Source organism: Colius striatus, chromosome 5, assembly GCF_028858725.1.
Source record: "Colius striatus isolate bColStr4 chromosome 5, bColStr4.1.hap1, whole genome shotgun sequence".
Classification (NCBI taxonomy): Eukaryota; Metazoa; Chordata; class Aves; order Coliiformes; family Coliidae; genus Colius; species Colius striatus.
Genome location: NC_084763.1, coordinates 25304429 through 25325102, shown reverse-complemented (window position 1 = coordinate 25325102; position 20674 = coordinate 25304429). Strand labels below are relative to the sequence as shown.

Below are 20674 nucleotides of genomic sequence, written 5' to 3'. Positions count from 1 at the left end.
AAGCATTTATAGAGATGATTTTTTTTTTAATTCCCTGCCCCCTGAATCCAACTGGTATTCTTCCAAAATCCCAGGATAGTATGACTTGATAGTAACACAAAAATTCCATTTAAACATACGAAACAACTACTTTACTCTGAGGGTGACAGAGCCCTGGCACAGGCTGCCCAGGGAGAGTGTGAAGTCTCCTTCCTTGGAGGTCTTCAAGACCTGCCTGGACATGTCCCTCTGTGACCCAATCTAGGTGAACCTGCTTCTGCAGGGGGGTTGGACTAGATGATCTCTAAAGGTCCCTTCCAATCCCTATCATTCTATGATTCTATGAAATAGGGAATTCAGAGCTGCAAGCTTATTTATGGTCATATCCCTCCCCTGTATTCAATTTTATTAATTCACCACAAACAGTTGATGGAGACTGAGTATTATACAAAGGATAGCTTTATTCACAGGACAAGGACAATTTGTATCAAGCCTTAATTTAGGATCTTGTGTGCATCTTGTATATATGCTGATGTTTATCAAAGGTATAGACTCCCCCTGAAGATTAGTAGAGAATTTAAATATTTTGTATTAAGAATATCTACCTTGACCAGCAAAGTATAAAACTTTCTTGCAGTTCTGGTTATACAGATTTAAGAAACTTAATTCCAGTTTCCCATAAAGTGATGTACAATCAGAATTGGGAATTTTAAACTGAATTCATAGAAAGCATCCACAAAGTTGCTAGTGAAGGAATAGTCTATTAAGTCTAAAGTAATATCTGCAACACTGTTTGTAAGTATTTATGTCTACAAACAGCTAAACTGCTTCCGTAAGTTGTGTTCTATTAAGAACATCAGACAAACAGAGCTGTCTATTTTTGTGGAATAAAGACTTGCAATTCTATAGTTCCAATTGCTATTTCACCATACTCCCAAAAAAAAGTGTAAATTTAAGATTTCCTCCATCCTCCTTATGCTACATGCATCTTAAAGACTGTTACCATACCAGCAGTGCTTGGTATCCTCCAGCTTTCTGCTAAAAGGTGATTTGCCAAGTACTACACATTTGATATTGGGATAGCACAAGAACCGGAAAATCCATGCACACAAGTCTAAAGCTCTTTAGTTCAAGCTCATAAAACATCTTCCTGGCACCGATGTGACAGACATTGGTTCCCCTGCTAACAGGACAAGGATAAGATCCCCTCTGCCCCCATCCCTGCCTTCACCTTTGATGGAAGCAAGAGTCCCAGAAAAGCTGCATGTCCTACAAATCCCAGGAAGTTCTAGCATCCAGAGAATACAGCATAAAGGCGTAGCTGCTGTAATTGGACAACAGATGGAAAAGAAAGCACCTTCCTCCAACAGTGAGTTGAATTGAAAGCCAAGTAAGAATTATAAAGCACTCTTATCCACCAAAAGGCAGAATCCCTTGGCTCATGGCCTAGGAGTTCTATTTTGGGGCAGTAAGTCCTCAAGTATGAAGTCTCACCCAATAATTTGTGTCAGTTAGAAAGTCTAGAAGCCACAGTCTAAGTTGCCTGCTGAAAATAACCAGTGTGCAACAGAACCGCATATATCATCTAGACTTGCTTTTCTACTAATATCAGCACAAGAAAGGTTACAAAAAAGGTAAGCTAATGAAAGTTTATTATTTGTTTCACTTCAGGTCAGAGAGAAACTGAACTCGTAAATAGCAAATTCTTTGCAAGAAGTAAGGCAGGAGCTTCAAATGAGAGAATAGCTCATGAACAAGTACAACCAGTTTGTTTCAGATAATGTTATTAAATTGTTTATTAGCAGGTTTAAAGACAAGCAGAGAAGGGGGCTTTGTTGGTTGCTTGTGAGTGGTGGTGGGTTTGGTTTTAAAGTTTTCTTCTTTGCGGACAAAATTTGGGATTCAGCTCATAGTAAAATTTTCTTTTCCTGACTTACAGAAATACCCTTGAACTGTCCATCTGGTATCAGACTAACAGTCTACAAAGACTTATTTAAAAGCATTTTTTAAAGTTTAAGTAACTGTGCATGAGACATCGGAATTCAGATAGAGACTTTAATTCTCAATTTTTTATAATCTACATTTTTCTTTTGTCAAGTTTAAGATGTCAAAAAGCAGAACTAATACACAGTATGTGTAATTAACTTGTTAGTTGCAATTTGAATGTGATGCTGTCACGGTCCTGAAACCTATTATTAAAATGATCCCTGACTTAGCTATAAGTTTACCAAGTCCTGAATGAGAGAAAATTCATAAGGAAGTCAGTATCTTTATCTCTTATGATCTAAGCACAGCAAATACTTGAGAAGTATTTCTTTTTCAACACCTTCACAAACTCTAAACTCTTCACTTCTAAAGCTAAAGCACATTTGCCATGACCCAAATGAGCAATAGCAAACCAAGTTGACAGGCTGCAGAAGTCAGCAGAGGCTTTTAAGGTGTTTCCCAGCACACACATGCAGCTCTCTGACAGAAAAGACAGACAGGCTCACTCTTACATTTTACAGGCTAGCTCTATCATTACCCGCCAAAAATTCATCACTGAGACTGAAGACAACTTTTCTATTGCCTTCAAAATAGAAGCTTCTTCTGTTCCAAACCCAACCACTGAATTTAGTTAGATGTAAGGAGGCTACAGAGACCATGTTTTCTACCACGTGGATGCTAGGAAGGAATTCAAGTACCACTGGAACAGCTGTTGATTATTTCTTGTTTTTGTTTCCACTAAAATGAAAAAGTCCAAAGAGCAAAAGCATCAAATGCCACTGAGGCTAAAAGATTTGTCACTCTACTACTTACTGTGCACTCTACAATCTACTCCCCAAATGCAATTTTCTATTAATTGTGCCAGTGCAGAAAACAGCATGTAACTTCACTTCCACTCCATCATTTCACACCACATGTATCACCTTCTCTCAAAGGGACAAATTCTACTGAAAGCCAAAAGCTGTGGTTTTTTTATTTTTAGTTGGTCCAGTGGCACTCATTTATCAAAAGTCTTTTTCAAGGACTTAAAATTACTTGGAGATACACAAATGGTGCACAAGTGCATGTCTGCGACCACAGTAACAGAGGAATGCACATGCACATAGTGACCCTTCCTGGTACAGGACAGCTTTCAGGAGCAGCAGCAATCCCTGGCAGTGCAGCACCTCAGGCTCCTCTGTGCTCTGACATTGGAAACCTGTTACCCCTTGGTCCAGGACACTTCTAGCATTGCAGAAGCCTGGGGTCAGCTCCAAGCATCTTTGCATCAGCAGCCTGGCATTGCCAGCAGCAAATTTTCAGGTTTACCACTACCTCAAGCACACAAAAGCATGCATATATGGCCCAGACAGACCTGATGAGCTCCCCTCCTAATTTCAAGTCCAGAAGGTTTCTTCTGCATTTATGAAGCTCTCATCAGCTACTGAACTCATCGCAACAAGTGCAAAAGATCACGTTGTACATTCTTTGTCAACCAGAAGATGAATGTCTAACATGCTACGTGCACTGAGGCAGCACTTTGAAGAGCTCAGAAGTTCACACCACACAGGACCAGGAGTGATGCAGAGCCATCAGCACAGCCCAAGTATACTGAAGGCTGCCACTCTAATAGACTTCACAGGTTACAGTCTCAACAACCAATTACTTGGCTCACCTCTGTGAAGCTGCATTAAGGCATTCTCTATCTAAACGGTGAAGAAATTAATAGCAGTTTCACAATGGAAATGTGAACAAGCAAACTGAGGAGAGGCCACTAATCAGGTTGATTTTGCCAAATTAATGGGAACTGTTGACATGCAGGTATACAAATTGACACATACATGATCTCAGCAAATCAAATATTCTTACTTCAAAAACGAAATCAGCATTCCTGTCTTTGCTTTTGCAACAGACAACAGCTTCCCAGAAGGATACAGGATTGGATTACCTGCAGACTTTAAGCAGCATGGCACAAACTGCAGTTGCAAGTATATCAATGCCTCACATAATCCAGTGAAGCTGCAAGACCACAGTTTGATAAGCTAAAACAAAGAATTGCATAGTTTACTTCTATTTTGTAAATAAAACCACACTTCCACATTGGAGCAGGGTAGCATGATTCATTAGTCAGGTATGGACTCTACTTTGGGAGCTCTCCTATATCTTTCTTGCAGACAGAAGTTATTTTCATAATATACAGTCATAAAAACAGTGACCAATATATGTATTTCTACAAAGTCCAAAGACATAGGCTGAGCCATGGCTTAGACTAGAAGTTAAGTCATATAGCAAAATGGTAGAAATCATGGGAACTTGTATCTAGCACTTACCAGTAACACTGGATTTGTTTTTTTCTTTCATAGAATACAATTATAGAATCACAGAATGGTAGGGTTGGAAAGGACCTTTAGAGATCATCTAGTCCAATCCCCCTGCAGAAGCAGGTTCACCTAGATCAAGTCAAATAGGAACATGTCCAGGCGGGTCAGGAAGACCTCCAAGGAAGAAGACTCCACAACCCCTCTGGGCAGCCTGTGCCAGGGCTCCCTCATCTCACAGTGAAATAGTTTATTCTTATGTTTAAGTGGAACTTTTGGTGTTCCAGCTTCATCCCATTACCCCTTCTCCTGTTGCTAGCTACTATAGAAAAAAAGGATGTCCCAACATCCTGACATCCACCCTTTAGATATTTATAAATGTTAATAAGATCTCCCCTCAGTCTCGTCTTCTCCAGACTAAACAGCGCCAGTTCCCGCAGCCTTTCCTCGTATGAAAGATGTTCCAGTCCCCTGATCATCTTGGTAGCCCGGTGCTGGACTCTCTCCAGCACTTCCCTGTCCCTCTTGAGCTGAGGAGCCCAGAACTGGACACAAGACTCTACATGAGGCCTCACCAGGGCAGAGTAGAGAGGGAGAAGAACCTCCCTTGACCTGCTGGCCACACTCTTCTTGATGCATCCCAGGATGCCATTGGCCTTCTTGGCCACGAGGGCACATTGCTGGCTCATGTTTAGCTTATTATCAATCAGGACTCCCAGGTCTCTCTCTGCAGAGCTGCTCTTCAGCAGGTCAACCCCCAGCCTGTACTGGTGCATGGGGTTGCTCCTTCCCAGATGCAGGACTCTGCACTTGTCCTTGTTGAACCTCATGAGGTTCCTCTCTGTCCAACTCTCAAGCTGGTTGAGATCCCGCTGAATGGCAGCACAGCCTTCTGGGGAATCAGCCAGCTTGCTGAGTACACTCTGTCCCCTCATCCAGGTCGCTGATGAAGATATTGGACAAGACTGACCCCAGAACCGATGCCTGTGGAACTCCACTGGCCACAGGCCTCCAACTCAACTCTGTCCTCTCAACTCCTGAGCAGGTAAAAGATGAGATTCTTCCCTGATACATTTTGTAGTTCTTCCACTCTCCTCTCCTAGATCCCACAATGAATTTCACAGCCTGACAACTGCAGATCTCAGAGGACTTGGGGCTGTATAGAAAGCATAGCTAAAACACAGATTCATGTCTGCTATGTAGCCATCTGCATACATTCCTAAAGGTGTTGGTAGTCCATTACACCTCACTGGAGTCAGAAGGGTCCTGTGGTAATTGCACAAAAAGGGTTAAATTGCCAGTGACCACTTTTCTCTCATGCAGACCTGGGAGGTTGGAGGCCTGAGAGATCAGCATGAGAAGCAGCCAAGGGAGGAAGCCTTGTGGAGGCAAGAAGGTCCTGTTTTGACTGTATATCAGACAAACAGTTTCAAAACAGTTTCAACAAGGCCATGGTGCCTGGAGTGAAACTTTTGCCCAATTTACTGTAGTAACATCACAGTTAACATCTCTTTGACAAACCTAAGTATAATAACAAGCAAAAAGAGGTACATGCTAAACAATGATATATATTCCTCAACTCTCCTCCAAAATCATGTAAAATATCAACTCAGGGAACAGGCAGAGAAGTTTGAGATACAAGAGTCCCCAGGGGGAGCTTTAGACTTTTAGCCTTTTCAGTCTTTTGAGCGTTTTCACTCCACTGCTTCGACTTGACTCAAAGAAAGACGCAGCAGATGGAATGAGACTTAAGACCCAGGTAAGACTGTTGTGGGCTGTACTCCTCTTCCTGTACGAAGACAAGGATGCCTTCTGGGTAAGAATTGCATTTTTCACTCTCTGGTGAGGAATTCCCAGGATAAGTATTGCTGGCACTTTTATCATATTAGCGCTGTTGTTTTAAGTATTTATCAATAGCAATCTCAAAGCTGTTTTATCTGTCACCTTCATGAATTCCCTGTTTTCCAATCTTCTGAAATTTTGGCTCAAATCAAATTCTAACCCTTGACTTTGCAAAAATGGTTTCAGAGAAAGTCACTGGAAGGAACTCTGGGAGGCAAATATCAAGTTCTCCCTCTCCACATGACAGGTCTCACTCCCACTGCAGTCTCAGACATGAAGGCACCTCAAGTGTTCAGTATTCCCCCCACATTGCACTGCATCTACTACGAGGTTAAAAAAAAGAAAAACCACGTCACCAGGAACAGATGCCTCTGGGGTATGAAACCCTAACCTACTGATGGATGATAACACACACTAATCACTGAACGTTAGCAAGAGGGTGATATCAAGGGGCAGCAAGAAAGTCTCTCATAAATATGCAGTCATTCCAACTACTTAACAAGTAATCTCAGTTTGCAATAGAGAGCTAAACCAGCAAACATTTGAGCGCAACAATCAATATCCACAAAACAAAACAAAGTTAGGGATAAGGAGCAGGTGCCACATTGCCTACAAGAATGTTAGAGGTCCACAGAAGTCCCATACTCAAAAACAAAGCCACATACAAAAAAAAGAAATCCTATTGTTGGGATGTAATAAACATTACTTCAGTATAATGGTTCCTATAGATTTCCACACATTTGGACAGAGAAACAGGTACTAGAAAACAACATGCCAAGAAGAGAAAAGGTATGCCAAGAAGGTGGCATTTGAAAGTTTCCCAGAGCAAGAACCTGCTGAATCTACACAAGGACATCAGCACACACTAACACTGACAGCAGATGTGCAACTCTGACCACATCCAAAAGGGCAGCAGCTGCTATGCACAGTCAGATGAAGGCTATAGATTTATTTACACATCCAGAGAAACAAAGGACTGAGGAACACCAACCTAGAAGCCACTGACACATCATAACAACCCTGCACTTTGGAGTACATACTTGAGGTCAGCCTCCTGGTTGCACTCACACTGGGTAACTGAGTTCAGTAAAGGAACTATGTGAGCAAATAAGTGAAAGTGTGGAATGAACAGCTAGCCATCTACTGCTCACATAACAGCCTGACTCTATTACTAAGACTAACAAAAAAAAAAAAAACACCAACACCCAATAAAAGGTGTCCCAAGAAATGTTGATTTGGATCCATTTCTTACACATGCATTTGATCCCCTATTAGGCTCTATAACAAGGCAGCTGTTTGCAAGGATAGTTTTAATATATCTTTCCTTCCCCCAAGTTAATGGTGAACTAGAGTTTTCAGAGTGTTTGTATTATATTTTAAAAATTTTGCTCATTTGCTCCACTAAAAGGCATGTGCTTGGAGGTGGTTTTGATGCCTTTTAGTCACATTCCCTCCTTTGATTGCCACAACATCCAAAGTATCTGAAAATAAGAGAGCTATTTCAAGTTACATTCCCTTCATTCACTGCCCACATGCATTTGGCTACCAATTTGAGACACAGGATCAAGAAGAGCTTCAGGCTTCAGAATAACACAAAAACTTTTAAAAGGAAATACATCAACACAGTTTCATCTCCCTTCCCACTCCTCAGCAGCTTTTGGCTCAGTTGGTGTTCACTTTGATCTTAAAGATCTCCCACCTGATCTTCATGCATTTACTACTGCTTTTCAAGGCCTCAACCCAGTGGCCAGTGTCAGATCACAAGAGTATCCAGACTCCAGGAGCGAACACTAGCTGCTGGATGAAATGGCAGTATGTAATAGATGAAAATTGTGTTGATATCTCTTGTTTTCGCATAAACCCATACCAAGCAAGGGGAAATGTCACAACAGCTTCATTCAACAAGGGCAAGTACAGAGTCCTGCATCTGGGAAGGAACAACCCCATGCACCAGTACAGGCTTGGGGTTCACCTGCTGAAGAGCAGCTCTGCAGAGAAACCTGGGAGTCCTGATTGATAATAAGCTAAACATGAGCCAGCAATGTGCCCTCGTGGCCAAGAAGGCCAATGGCATCTTGGGATGCATCAAGAAGAGTGTGGCCAGCAGGTCAAGGGAGGTTCTTCTCCCTCTCTACTCTGCCCTGGTGAGGCCTCATCTGGAGTCCTGTGTCCAGTTCTGGGCTCCTCAGCTCAAGAGAGACAAGGAACTTCTGGAGAGATTTCAGCAGAGGGCTACCAAGATGATCAGGGGATTGGAGCTTCTTTCTTATGAAAAAAGGCTGTGGGAACTGAAGCTATTTAGCCAAGAAAAGAGAAGACAAAGAGGGTACCTCATCACTTAAGTACCTAAAGGGTGAATGTAAGGAGGATGGAGAGACTTTTTTTCTGTAGTGTCCAGCAACAGGACTATGAGTAAGGAGTACCTGTAGTGCAAAGAGTCCCCCTTAAACACAAGGCAAAAATAACTTGACTTTGAGAGTGATGGAACCCTGGCACAGGCTGCACAGAGAGGTTGTAGTGTCTCCTTCTCTAAAGGTTTTCAAAATCTGCCTGGACACATTCCTGTGTGACCTGATTGAGGTGAACCTGCCTCAGCAGGAGGTTGGACTGGATGATCTCTAGAGGTCCCTTCCAACGTCTACCATTCTGTGATCCCATGATTCACTGTTGGCCTCAATCATGTGTCTTCCTCCTTCTGTAGGAAAATCCGCAGCTTGAGCTCATGTTATTCCTTTCCCCAGGCATACAAGAAGTAACTCAAGATTTTTCTGTAGCACTAGATGAAAGCAAGTATGACCTCTTAGAAGAGGCATGGATGGAGCCTCAGCCTTGAATGCCTGAGTTCAGGACTGCAACCAAAACAGCCACCATGGAAGTGAATCACAGAGGAAGTGAAGAAGTATGCTTGCATAAATAACAATGAAGTAGAAGGCTTGTAGCAGTAGCAGTATCACAGCGTTTGCAACAGTCTCAGTAGACCTGCTCATCACGGAAAGCCACTTTCTGCTTGTCTAGTGAACAAGACAAAAAATCCTCCACACACAAGTATGAGGAGAGATGTGCTGACTACTATTACTTCATAGAGTCAATTGGGCTGGAACTAACTAGCCCCTTAGAAATAAGCACATTGTTTCCATCCCTCTACACAAGAATCAGTTGCATAAAGTTAGGTCAACATGTGGTGCACATATGATTCAAATGTAACATTTCCTGGCAACCAGCAGTAAGCCCAGCAAAGGATCTGTACTACTGATAATGTCAATACTTCCCAATGTTGTCAGAAAGAAAAAATATTAGAAAAGAGATGTCATCTGATGGAGACAAATGTAGCAAAACCCATTCCACTCATTAGCTTTCCACTGGTGGGGTGTGGAGGTTGGGTTTTTTTAAGAAAAGGAGCAAAACCCAAGACATACACAGAGGTCTAAGGCAGCAACTACCTTCATAAAGTGAAATAACAAAATGAATGACAACTATGTGCAGATCCAGTCCCTCAAATAACTTTGCCCCAATCTTGGAAATTCTACAAAGATAATCAAAGACTAGGAAACAGCTTCCCCATAAACAACTAAGCAGGCTATGGGTCTTCAGTTGGGGAGGGTCAGGAAACGGCTGAGAAACAAAGGTCTTTAAAACAGTAAGGAAAGCAAAGAGGCAGAAAACAGTCATGGAGCTACTACTATTGACTGTTCTCTCCAATATAGGAGCTGGGAGACAGATGGGAGTTCAAAGCATATGAAGTCAGATGAGAGGTTCTTCTTGGAACATGCCCTAAAACCAGACAGCTCTTCACTGCAGCATATTGTGGATGTTATGTATTTGCACTGGTTTAAGATGTCCATGTCAGCTGTGGATTTACATTTTTCAAATACAAAGGCATCATTTCTAGGTCAGTAGGTTACAACACTATAAAATGCTGAAAGTCAGGAGACTGCTCTGCTAAGCTATCACTGTCCTTATTCTTGTACCCATTCCAAGGCTCAAAGGTGGAATACAAGACTACACATAACCCTTTCTTCTGATCCAGTGTTGCTGGGTATACCTATTTTATGCACAAACTGAGTAAGTGGATTAAAAAAAAGAATCATTGAGACCACTTGAAGTTTGGGGTTTTTTTTCTGTTCCTTTGTCTGCCACAAACAAGAGCTCATAACACTTCTCCTGTTGCTGCCTAAGGAACTATTCATTTATGCATTTCCTTCAGTTCTTTTCAAATTACACAACTGGTAAGTCTAAAGAGACAATCCTTGCTAGTGACATCTTCTTTCAAGGCAGGTAACTGAAATTATTTCAAAACTTCAAGAGCAGGACAAGAGCAACTACCTTCTTAATCACATTAATTTTACAAAACTTGAAGAACTTCTTGTTTATAAAAGCATGTAGCTTTACCAACAGCTTCATACATGGCAACAGAAAGTTGTGACACCAGGAATTTTTCAGCCACTCTCCTGGCATCTAAAAATCAGCATTTCCACAGAAGCTCCAGCATCAGTTAAAACTACTAGTTCCTTATCTCACAGAAAAATTGAAATGAGCAACATTCAACATATCATGCAGCAAAAATACATTCCTAGGAGAGATAAAATTTACAAACCAAAGGCACAGAAAGCCTGTATCAACAGCTTTGACAGGGATGAGGGTATATTTTTTTTAATCCAGAAAATATATTCTTTCATAGGTCAAATACACATTTTGGGACTTTCATTACAACTTGCTAACCAAGGTTGCCTTCAAAATGGAGTTTTCATAAACTACAATTTTCACCAATTAGTCCCTGGACAGTTTGGGGGTTTGTGCTCTTAAGAGTACCAGTGAGAAACAGGATGATACAATTACATTTAAAATGAAGAAAGCAGCAGCATATTAATGTTGCTTATTTAACTTCCAAGCTGTCTCACTTAAAGGTGATTTCAACTATGAATTACTTTATCATTGTGTTTAAGGAAATTTAGCCAGCAATGGCATGCAGACTAAGTCCTATCTGCAGGGACAGAGTACCATTCCCAAACACATTTCCCCTCCTATATATGCAGGTAGCAGACTTGCAGACATTCCTCACCCAGCCTAATTTCCAGTACTAATGCTGCAATGAATAACAGTTGGGCCCAGAGGATGGTAATCTACCTGGAGGCCAAAACAAGTGGTCTGTCTCAGGGCCTGTCACGCTTAACATTTTTGTCAATGACCTGGAGGAGGTGTTGCAGCACAGCCTTCTCAAGTTTGGGAATGAGACAAAACTGAGAGGAACAATCAGCACACCAGATGGCAGGGCTGACATCCAGAGTGATCTAGGCAGGGCAGAGGAATGGACCAAAAGCAACCTGATTAAATTCAACAAGAACAAATGCAAAGTCCTACACTGGAGAAGGAATAAGCCTCTGCATGTAGGTACAGGCTAAGGACTATCTGATTGGAGAGCTACTCTGCTGAAAAGAGCATACAGAGTGTTTCAGGACAGCAAGATGAACATAAGTTAGACCTGCACCCTGTCAGCAAAAGTCAAACTCAATTTGGGCTACATGAACAAAAGCACACACAATAGGTGGAAGAAAGTTAATGAATGCTGAATAAAAGAGTGTAGTCAATCTCATGTAGATACTGCATCCAGTTTTGGCATCTCCAATAAAAGATGCACATTAAGAACACGGAACTGATGCAGTGAACGGCCACCAAGATAGCTGGAGGCTGAAATACCTCTACAGTGAGGAGAATGAGGGAACTGAGCTTGCTGAGCCCAAGAATAAACAGCTTTGAATGGAGTATAGAGGCAGCCTGCTCTAGAGGTCATTGAGAAGATGGGGTAAAGCTCTGCCCAGAGGTGCAGTGGGAGGACAAGAGACAGCAGGCTTAAGTTTATGCTACAGATGTCCTCATCAGGTATAAGGAAAACAATTCTTACTAATAGCATAATTAATCCTTAGAACTAGTCACCCAGAGAGGCTGTGCAAACTGAATTCCTTGAGGTTTCCAGAACCGGACAAAGCCCTACGAAATGTGGTTTGAATTCAATACAGACCTTGCTTTGAGCAGAAGCTTGAACTGTAGACCTGCTGAGATGCCTTCCAGCCTGAATGGTTCTGACAGGACATGTTACAATGTTGAATAAAGAGGGTGAGCCATGATTAAAGTGACTCCTTATAGTAAAAATTATAGCTAATGTATGCAGCACTTTAGCAAGAGAGCCTTTGAATAAAGGTCTTCATAGACACCTTTCTAGAATTGCAAATAAAAAGTAAGATTTGGTGGCTGATTTCCCAAAAAAAAAAAAAGTTTTGAAGCAAGCAAGTTTTGTATGTCTTAAGATTTCTCAACTTTTGGAGTCATTCTTATTGACAGGGTAAACAAGTAACTGAATTAAAGCTATGCGACTCAGATGAGAGACTAAAAGTCTCAGGTCCAAGCTGATGCTTCCCTCCACTCCTTGTCTTTCCCCCTCCACAGCTTAACTCCACAGAGTTCACCAACAGCTTGCAAACCATGCCCTGAAGTCACTGCAGCTTACTACTCACATTTAGAAAAGCCAGCAGTTACTTCACCTTGCTTAATATTCTGGTCAAAAAGCTATGACACTTTAGCACCTCCTCTAAAAGCTTCTCAGTCAGTCTTCCTGCCTCTGCCATACAAGTTGAAGCAGCTGCCTGAACAAGCACCCAACAACACATTTCCTGCACTGCAAGCCCAAAGTCTTGCACTTCCCATTCCTTCAACTTATCCCCTTGGTCACCTGGAAAAAGAGCTGCAACTTTCACACCTACAGACTGTGTCAGTCAAGCCAGCTATGACCTGGTGAGTCTTTGAGCAGTTCTTTGAAACACAGTACTAACCTTATGTCTAATTTTTGTGGTTGGGAGACCACTGTCCATAACTTCTAGGTTCTTAGGACATCAGAGCCCCTGACTTCACCTCTAACCTCTCTTTTCCTTGCTTAAGCTACTGCAACAAAAGTTCTCTCAAGAAAAAAAGTTGACTAATGCAATGTTACTTTTCTAAGCCTACAACTATAATAAAACACAAAGTATCTTCAACGAGGGCATCTGGGATATGAACTCTTAAATGGGGGCAGACATTTGATAAAAGCATCACCATCAACTACTTTTAACAAGATCCCAATTTAAATAAAATGCTGAATTTTTCAATACTGAAAGAAAAATATTTTCCCAAATAGATTTTTCCTCAGTTTCTAAACAACTGCATGATGATTATCAGCACTGCTGTAGCCAAGACATTCCTATAAACAACTCATTCCAAGTGAGAAATATGCTTATTGCATGTTTGTCCAAGGATCCTGTATTTTAAACACCTGCAAAAGGTGTTTATTACCTCACATACACCTGTAAATATCACCCCCTATAATTCAGTAAGGCAGTTAAAATCCCAACATAAGCCAGTATGTTGTCTTAAGGGCAAAACTGGGTGGTCTGCCACAGACATGGTCACTTTCCGATATCAGATTGCCTCACCTGCCGCTAAGCCCAGATAAATGGTAGGAAATATGCACAGCTCAGGCAAAATAGTTAATTCAGAGAGTGGGGCCCAGACCAGATAGCAGAAAGGAACGAAAACTATCGTCTTTTCCCTTTGGCAAAAAAGAAACAAAGGCAGCCCCTGTGCTCCCCTGAGTACAGACCCAAGACCAGTGGACAACACTGCCCAGGAGCTCTGCATTGCCTCATGGACTTCTCTACCTCTATCCTGTAGTTAGCAATCAAAATAAGCAGCTGATCAACATTTTAACCTTGGTTTGAGATGCATAGTTCTTGATAAATCTCTCCCATTTCTCATAATAGAATTAGCAGTCTATTGGAGGAGGTGGGGAATCTCTCTTCAGAAGGCTTTTGACACTGTCCCTTACAGAATCATAAGGTAAACATAGCCAATGCTAGAATTGTAGGTGACAAGTTGACCTTGTGATCACTGACAGGTAATGGCCATTACCAGATGTTCTCCATTCTCCCACTGAGTATGACTGTTAGTAACTGGCAAAAAGGACAACTTAGAGTCTGATGTAGCACACTGAAAAGGAAACAGAAAACAAAGACCTCTATCAGACATTCCCACACCTAGCAGGCAGGAGTAGATAATTTGTGCATACTTTGCATTCTTGTAGCATTTTTATAGCACTACATTAAGTTAGGATTTTTGGAAGAAGCTCATAGTGAAAGATTATATTTCAATACATTTTAAACCTCTTTGCTGTTGATTCATCTTTCTTCTAGAAAGCTTTTCGTAGCTCAGCTCATTCCTGCATCTCCTATTTGGATCTTGCTTTATGAGAAATATCTGCTTGTAATTAAGAATTAATTAGGATTATACAACAGCTTCATGTTTTCCTCCTTTCTTGAAACCCACAAGCTCCCACCTGTTCTCTTCATACCCTTGGTATTCTAGAATAAACTGTACCATAACTGTTCAGCAAACTGAACTGTAGATAAAAAAACAAACAGACAATAAGCAAACAACCCACCCCACATAGCTAAGCAGTTTTAGTCAAAGCAGCAACACAATCTACTACAGATCCTCAGTTATGTGCACTATAAGATTTACTAACACTTACAATCAGAATCAGTCTCAGTTCTTTTAAAGAAACTGAAAGTTGTCTTACACAATATGCAGATGAGTAGAGATAGCTCAAAATTTTCTTGCATTGGCAGGACTCTCAGTGCAGAACCTGCACTCACATTGCTGCTCTGATCCAGAAATTCTTTCCCATTACTACTTCTGTTTGGAGAATCTAAAACATAAGAGGTCTTAGCATAACCATAAGACTTTTTTTTCATTTCCATGAAGTGAGGAAAAGCAAACCCTATTTAGTAACATCCTTTTGCCTTTGGAAGAGAAATCTGAGCCTTCCCACACATTTTTGTCCCCAAAAGCAACCTGTAAGTCTCACAGCAAAGCTAGAAATAGACATTTACAATGTTTTTCTTGCTTCTTTGCTCACTCAACAGGTTCACACTCCACTGACTGGGCTTTTAGTCTACCTTTTTTGTTATGAAGTTCATCAACACTGTATCTGTTTATCTGCTCCATACAAACCGATAAGGAAATAAGCCCACAGAAGATAAGTGGGAACTCTTCACAGCTACCTTCCTGCTGAGCCAGCAAGTGCTGTTTCTGGCACCATCTGTGTCCTGAAAGTCTGTTCTCTAGGGTTTTATTCACTAAACATGGAAAAAATATTTGGAAAGAAAATCTCTTGAAGCATCTTCTACACTGAGAAAACTAGCCTTCTACAATGTTTCAAAGAGGAAAAAAAAGGTGACATTTCAAATAACTGTTCCTTCTCAGAAGGACTCTATGGATCTCCATTGTGTTGAATTTGAAACAAACTCTAGGGACTTCACTTTTAAGTCAACAAACCTTGACCATCTCCTAGAAGGCATATTGGTTTGTCTTGCAAATACACCTCCAGTGCTGAATACTCACAAGTTAAGTGAAAGATTACTTGTGGTTACAAATTCAGAGTCAAAACAGTATGTTACAGATTGCAGTTCAGGAAAGAGTAATAGAATTCTGTTTGCTTTTCTGCAGAGACTATAAACCCAGGGTGTTTGTTTCCAATGGGAAAGAGACTAGATTGGCATGTGTGAAGAATAGGAAAAGGTGGTGTGTCAGATCTTTCACTTGTCTTGACTCTTGGCACCAGTACGGAGTTTGAATTTGATGAGTAAGGAGAGGAAAGGAGGGGAAAAAATTATATTCCTCTACTACCATTAAAAAAGGTGCTCTAATTGTTTCAGTGTTTACTTCACCAAACAAACCTCTTAACAAGTGAAACATTTATTTAAAAAATTAAATCTGGACCATGTACGTGTCCTTCAAATTACTAAATTGCCATCATAGCCTCCATATTCAACTACTCAAAGGGACTGAACTCTATATTCAAATATATTCTATATTCAAATCAAAGGAAGATGTATTCTTCCGTGATTTTTTTAATGAAACATGAGCACTGATCCAGAGTTCTCAAACCCAGACAGCCCAGTGAGGGAAAGGGGGGAGAATGCAAATTACCTCCTAGATGAGCAGAGAACATGATCTTGAATAAGCCCCTACAAGTTCAGATTCCAATTTCAGTCTGAGGCAACTCCTATATTTTCTTAGTTTAGACAGAGATGCTGCTTTGTCTTCACCTCTAGTTTCTCCTAGCTAGACAAGGAGAACAAGAGCACCCAACCCACAGAATCTTGCCAAAAATCTTCTTGTGAAGTTCCAATTAGTTACTAGGCAAGTTTTGCACAAAATTAACCTTGAATGCCATGGAATGTATTTGAAATTTATCTTTCACAGCTCTTCAAGATAGCAACTTTGTAGCTTTGTTTCAATGTAGTAACTCAGCAGATTATAGTAGGTCATTATGTGTCTTTCTTCTACCACTTAGCCCTGAATATGGTCTAAATGGGTTGTCATCTTTTTTTACTTACACTGTCTGGCAAGTAGACAGTGAACTTGTAGGTTACCCAGAGGAAACAACTACAAGCCAAATTGCTATGGCTGGTTGTAAGAATCAGTATTTTGTTCAGTAACTTCAACCTATGTGAAGGAGAAAACTAGTTGGAATATTTTTATTTCAAAAGGCAGATAGAAAAGCTAGTTGTTAATCTGAATTTGTATAACTTGGTTTATGAGAAGTCTTAACAATAACTGTCTGTTACCCTGTGGCCATTCACACATTTCCCAGTCTATACAGAGTAACTGTATGACAAGTGTCCTGCCTTGCATGAGTCTTCAGGATACTCAGTTTCTTCCAAAGGGAAATCAAGGATTCCTTCCAACTAAAGTTTAATGTTTTCTCTTCCATGCTACTAAGGGCACTAGATTTTATTAAATAGGCACACATGGCTCTTAGATAAGTACACCAGGGAAACAGTTTCAAGATTTTCACAGGAAACTCATTCATTCCCACACTTAATGAATCTTAAGAGCCAGCTCCCACCTACATGGAGAACAAAGCACTTATGTCAACAATGGGGCAACTTTTCTTAGCTGATATAACACAAAACCAACTCAATTCAGATTAAGCTTCAATGTATTCCCTGAATGTTTTCCTGGTTTTGAAAATCAGGAGGCAATACTATTCTCCAAGTTGCTCATGAGTGAGAGCTACTGACAAAATCTGTTATATCTCCTACTACAAGCATTTCAGCTACCTTTCTGTGGGACCAGCATCCCTACTGATGTTCCAGACCTGATTTCTCCAAACCTGACAATCTGCATTTGAGATTATGGATATCTTTCTTATTATGAGGGGTTTTGAGTGATTTGTTATAAACTAAGAACCACTTCTGTTGAGTGTGCACAGAGATGCTTGCTGAGTCCCAGTCCCATGTAGCCCACGTGTCACAAGAACAGCTGTGAAACCTCAAACTAGAAGCACACACATTGACTTAGGGACACACCTGTAGCTTTCCCATGGAAAATGCTAGCTTGCTATAAAGAACAAAATCAGAACAAAACAATTATTTCAAGAAAGCTTAAGAAAATACTTTTGCTAAGAATGACGAGGTAACTTTCCTGATAATGGTCATACTAGTAAAAAAAATTAAAATCACATGAACATTAGTCTGTCCTTTTCACATATCCCTGTGTCACCGTAAAAAGGTATTGTGGGGTACTAAGTGTGTTTTGTATTACTGTATCAAAATATACATGAGGGCTGATAGAGTTAACTAACCTTGAGACCTCTTTCATCAGTTGTTTTTGGGTTGCTTTTAAGGATTTCACACTCATTAGAAGTCAGTCTTGATTCAAGGAACTAACAAAGGAGTGATGAAGCAAACAGACTGGCTACAGAGGGACTACAGGAAGCAATTTAAGCGAAGTTCCTCCAACTGCCATACACGCACACACATCCCTATCCCCTTAGAAAACATTATTCAAGAACATTACTCAAACATAAATCCCTCTCTGTATGTATGAACTTTTATTCTCCCTATCAAGCAACTGGTTGCAAGAAAGATTTGTATTAAGGAAGAATCAACCAAAATTTTCTTACAGAGCTCAAAGTCTTGCAAGTCTTTTAACACCAAAAAAGAAGATATCAAAATCCAAGGTAAGCTTGACATAAGACAACTCGGTGATGAAGTAAATCACTGGTTCCTGTATTTTGTCATTAGCATTCTTTTGAGAGCATACAAAACTTACCTGCTTAGTGCAAAGTGATAAACCATCACCACATACAAAGAAAAGGTCTAGGAAGAATTAGTAGACAAATAGTACTTGGCAAACAGCCTTGATATCGCAAGAGAATGCAAAAGTTGTTTTGGAGCCTCATCCTTCTGAATTCTATGCTCAGATAGAGGGTCAGGTCTGCACAAACAACTTCAGTACTTTTAGAGAGATTGAGATGTCAATAGGGACAATTTTAATTCTTCCTAAAGTTCCTAAAGAAGACAATGTTTTAAAAAGGTGAAGCTGAGAGAATACCTGAGATCAGATATCACCACAGAAACTGCAGCAATGGAGGAGAGGGAAGCAGATGAGAAACAGTAGATACCAATAACATACAAGCAGTAATAGTTATGGGCATGTAAGGAGAGATGAGCAGGTAGAAGCATCAACAGTTCTTGCATCCATGTTTATCCACATGGATGTTTTCCTGAATTAAATGCCTCTGCTCCAATACTTGCTATTATTACACAAAATCCTCAGAGGAAGTTTATATCAAAAGACAAGTTAATCCCCAAATCAGTCACCCTCAACCATTTCTATCACTATTCTTCCCAAAAATCTTGACCAAAAAAAAGCAGTTGTTAATTTGGAATAAAAGGTATCAAGTGGATACAGTTCAACTGAAGGGAGCATGAGGTTTGGGAAGTGCAAGAGGAAATGCTCATGTGGACAGCACACACCAGAAAGACTGAAGCAATGACAGGTGATACATGCCCCTATCTTACAGAAACCCTATGACTGACACTCTAGCTTGGACAGAGCAAGGCCTCTGCTTTTCTTCAAAGCTAGGAAGCAGTCAGGCAGTGCAAATGAAGGAGAAACTGCAGATGCAAAGTCAGATGAAGGGAGACCAAACCTGCTCAGAGAACAACACTACAAGAGCTTTATCCTCAAATCCTCCACCCTCTAATCTCCCTCAGGCAAAAGGATGACTTACCACTAGTAAAACATGAAAACAACATTTTAAACACACACAACGTAGACAAACAGTAAAGAGAACAGGTCTATTCTCACAGTAACTCATCTATGGCAAAAATTAGAACCCTATTTGTGGAGTGTTAACAGCAAGTGTACAATATATCAGTGAGAGCCAATAACCGTAATAGCATAAGGAAACAATTTGCCGTAATACCACCACTATAGAGGAACAAGGGAAAAAGAAATAATCAAAGAATAAGGATCAGCATTAAATTTCTGCTTTTGTAAAAGTTTAGGACAAGTATTTAAATATGAACTGGTATTAAGTTTACTGAACTCGGATACCAGCAAAGTGGAAAACGAAGGAACTTTCAGTCAAAGAGAGTGACTGCATCAGGAAGTCAGCATTCACCAAAGAATCCATTTCAACATTTTTTATGGTTAACTCTGAGAGAAGAAATAAAGGCAGTTATCTGAATTGCTTAGAAGGCTCTATTGTTCCCTCTTCCAAAGGGTTTTTCCCCAGAACAGAATGGGTGGTGTGTGCAAAGCAAGTGAAAGGTGGGGGGAAGGGGAAAAGTCTTATGGATAGAGACAGTTTTAAGCACAGATATCAATTTTTCAAGTCACTTCCTACCTCCCACTGCAAGTGAGGCGGGATATTTCTGATCTGAAGCTTCCGACTCCTGCAAATAAAGAAAATAGTTTTTAAATATCAGAAAGAAAACATTATTGCAAGATAGACTATAGATAGCAGTGTTGTATATTTAAGCATCTGCCATACTAAGGGGTAAAACCAAACACGTAACTCAAACCAACAGATCCCTGGGAGTGAACATCAGGTCAAAATTATTTCAGGTCCAAAAAGCTGTTACAGAAATACTTGTTACACATTTGACAGCTGTTAAATTTCATGAAGTCACCACTTTTCTCAAAGACTATTTCCATTTCAGCTTTAAGGCCTCCAGTATCTAACTCATTTATAACAGAGTGTGATAATACCATGTATTTGTACCAAGTTCCCATCCATACACTTTAAGAATTAATTTTAATTCACCAAAATAATACTTTAGAATTTTACATCCCTGCAAGAAAGAGAATATAATTTTGAATAAATACATTTGTTTTGATTTGAGGTTTTTATTAGCCTAAAAGTGGACTATTTTCTAAGATTTATATGGCTGACAAATTCCCTGATTGGGAACAGGGGTAAGAATCAGTAAATTCATTTTATTTTCACCCTAAATTTACATCAGTTTTAACTTATCTAGTAAACAAAACATCTACTTCAAAGTGCTACTGCAAAGCCTGGCAGTGTGCTGGCTGCCTTCACAGCCAAGTCCTTTGTCTCTTCCCTTCCCCAAAGTGAGAGAATAAGTGCCAGAGATGCCACAAAACCCTTGGGATTTACAAGAATGTGTAGATTAACAGTTTCAGCTAGGCTCAGGTTGAGTCAGTCTGGTAAGCCTGGGAAGAACTGG

At 40.4% G+C, this 20674-nt stretch overlaps 1 protein-coding gene across 1 annotated transcript in view; it reads right to left on the bottom strand.

Annotated features, from left to right (window-relative positions):
• Nucleotides 1-19881, bottom strand: part of IGF2BP3 (insulin like growth factor 2 mRNA binding protein 3) — a gene marked incomplete at its 5' end in the record, with an annotated part of 91960 nt that extends 72079 nt beyond the window's left edge. Inside the window, one exon of the mRNA XM_061996545.1 lies at nucleotides 19831-19881. Coding sequence (XP_061852529.1) covers nucleotides 19831-19881 — 51 coding nt within the window. The remainder of the gene's footprint in view (nucleotides 1-19830) is intronic.
• Nucleotides 19882-20674: the final 793 nt, after the last annotated feature.